This window comes from Anticarsia gemmatalis, chromosome 17 (genome assembly GCF_050436995.1).
Source record: "Anticarsia gemmatalis isolate Benzon Research Colony breed Stoneville strain chromosome 17, ilAntGemm2 primary, whole genome shotgun sequence".
Classification (NCBI taxonomy): domain Eukaryota; kingdom Metazoa; phylum Arthropoda; class Insecta; order Lepidoptera; family Erebidae; genus Anticarsia; species Anticarsia gemmatalis.
Genome location: NC_134761.1, coordinates 1,179,545 through 1,182,501, shown reverse-complemented (window position 1 = coordinate 1,182,501; position 2,957 = coordinate 1,179,545). Strand labels below are relative to the sequence as shown.

General features: G+C 40.2%; 1 protein-coding gene across 1 annotated transcript; it reads right to left on the bottom strand.

The window, feature by feature from the left end:
* Positions 1-213: 213 nt before the first annotated feature.
* On the bottom strand, positions 214-2,713 carry LOC142980026 (uncharacterized). The gene is made up of 4 exons (XM_076125297.1): positions 2,527-2,713; positions 2,140-2,182; positions 1,335-1,685; positions 214-741 (listed from the first exon to the last, which is right to left on the bottom strand). Exons 2-4 carry the CDS (start codon positions 2,180-2,182, stop codon positions 341-343), a joined length of 795 nt encoding a protein of 264 aa, XP_075981412.1. The 5' UTR covers positions 2,527-2,713; the 3' UTR covers positions 214-340.
* Positions 2,714-2,957: the final 244 nt, after the last annotated feature.

Genomic DNA, 2,957 nt, shown 5'->3' with positions numbered 1-2,957 from the left:
TCAAAAGCTTGAAGTCGACATCCAGTCTTACCAAAGGGTAATTTGTTATAATCCACCTGGATTACCCAGTTACCTAACTCGGTTGTGGAGCTCTGATAGGCAGTTGCTCCATGTAAAATACTGGTACTCAATTGACAAGGGAAAAAAGGAAGCCCACTTCCACACAGTTGGAAGAAAGGCTAGGTTTATGAAATTAACAACACAATATTAATAATTACGTTTATAGCTGAAATGTAGTCCATTTTCGCAGAGAACTCTCGTGCGCAGTCTGGGCACGTGAGTTTACTACTCACATATATAAATAAGGAACCATACTAGTACACTCAAATACAACATAATGTTATCCGTAATAGTCCGCTTCATTTTTAACCTTTTTAGGTTTAGCCTTAGTGACCAACTTTCTCTTGTAGACCCTATGAATTTCAAAGAGGAACTCCAAAGTGTACGAAATATCAATAGTTCTTCGGAACATTTGTGAGTAGGTGTAAATGTGATGAAGAACACGCCGTTTGCGAGCTTTAATTCTTCCAATAACGTACATTGCTTTCAGTTCTTTAAGCCAACTGTCTAACTTGCCGAATATTTGGGCGCACCGAATCCTCTCATCGTGTTGATTGTGTTCCATAAAGGGACCTATACTGGAAGCTCGTGACGCAGCTAAACTAAGCGCTAAACGCTGAGCCTGTTTTACTTGATGTCTTGAATCTTTTGGGTTGTATAACTTAGATGCAGGTGGTCTTGCTGTAACAATCAAATCAATCTTTACTGTTAGTCTATTGGAATGTTACACCGACTTTCAAAAGGAAGTACGATGCTCGAGTGCTTGTTTTCAGAGATCCCTACCCAAAGGGTAAAACGGGACCCTATTACTAAGCTTCCGCTGTTTGTTTGTCTGTCTGTCTATTTCCAGGTTGTATCTCATGAACCGTGATTGCTACAAAGCTGACATTTTCACAAATGATGTATTTCGGTTGCCGCTATAACAACCAAAAACTAAAAATTTAAAATATACACACACGTATTAAGGAACCCATGAAGCATGAAGAATGTTTACATTCTTTATCTCGTCTGGATGACCCTACTATAGAAGGATAATCTTTGACTAATTATGTAACTATGTGAATGAAGCAAAGTAAGTGTGTAAGGATCGACCCCTTTGGGAAGAAGGCGTGAATTTATGTATGTATGTAGTGGTATTCTCAAGTCCCCAACCCGCACGTGGCCAGCGCGGTGGACTCGAGGCCTAACCCTTCCCTCATTACTTGCGGAGACCCTTGCCCAGCAGTAGGATATTAATTGTTTAAAGTTTATCTTTATGTAGTTTCATTACTTACCGCCAGGCGGTGGACGTGGCGGTCCAAATAGTTGTCGACGGAGATTGGGAGCGGCACCAAAGTTAGGAAGAACGACATCAGCGTAAGGGGAATTGACCATTTCCAAAAGCATGTGATCCTCAGGCTGCAAGGTCAAGTGGCCGGATGAAGGGGGTGGAGGGGCACTGGCTTCCGAGTCCTGCGGTGTCGCCTTCAGACTTGCTAATAGTTCTAATTTAGCAAATTCAGAAAAAACTGCCGAAGAGTCCCTCCGTTTGTCCAGCAACTCAGAGATACGTTTGTCAGGCCCCACAAATTCTTCATCTTTTAACGATATGTAGTGGGATTCAAAGGCGCTGGCTATAGTTATTTCTAGAAATAATATTTTTTTATAAAAATTCTAAATCATTGTTTATTGTATACAAAGTTATGAGTAATTACAACTGATGCACAAAGCACAGAGATCCGAAATTCGTCCTAAATTTTCGGTAAAAACTGCATTTCGCAACCTTCATGATTTGGAGTACTTGACCAGTGCTACAACTTCAATTTCTTAACTCAGGGCAACTCACTAAACATTTCTTATGAAAAAAAGTCAGATATATTTTTTTGACAGAGTCGAAATTGAACCCGAGACATCTGCGCAGCAGGGGAATCTGCTAGCAAGTGGGCCACAGAGGCAGTCGCATGTATTGGAAATAGACCCGAAATATAAACAATTTTTCTTAATATGTAAATTTCTATTACCATCAAAGGACGTGTTTATTTAAGCTGCAGCTCATAAGCGTGTAATAATAAAATATTATCCACTTTAATATGTACTTACGTAATACAATATATGCACTAATCTTTTTTACCCACATCGCCATCTGTAAAACAATCTCTTAAATAAAAAACTATCACGATGTATTAGCTTAAAAATTACAGGAGAGCTCGTGGCTAGGTAACAACAGCCGCGCGGACCTGTCTCTGAGGTTAAGCACGCCTACCGAGGTTATTCTGTGGATGGGTGACCATATTAAACATACCGAGTTCCTCCATGTTTCCAAAAGCAGATTCCGGCGATCATAATATTCAAAGACCTTTGACAGTCGTTAGCAGTAGTCAAAAGCCTGAAAGCACTTCAGCTTCGCATGGGCTCGCAGCCTAAGCGGTTGAAGTAGAAAATGTACGCAAGTAGAGCCAAATTAAAAACAATTAAATTTTCACATACCTGTAGCGTTAATTCCTACAATCGGTACTATCAAGCATCGAGAGTTTGACATTTAATATTAACTCAAAATTAGTACCAACGCCACCCGCTAGGGGCGCTGTCCAGATTTTCATACAAAATTTACCTATAGCCAGCTGTCGATAATGGAAGAGAATGGCATTGAATGACAATATAGAAACACATGTACACAAACCAAAAACAATTAAGATGCTTTATGAGCGATTAGAATTTTATGAACAATTTATAATTACTAACTGGTAACTGCCTGTGAAAATAATGATGGTCTCAAACTCGTCAGACCATTAGGTACTTGCCAGCCGGTCGGTAAGCGATCAATGGGTTAAACAATCCTTGGCGCGGTCAATCTATAGATGGGTGACCGCATAGTGGTATTTGAACTGAGCGTCTCCGTGCTTGGGGCACGTAAATAG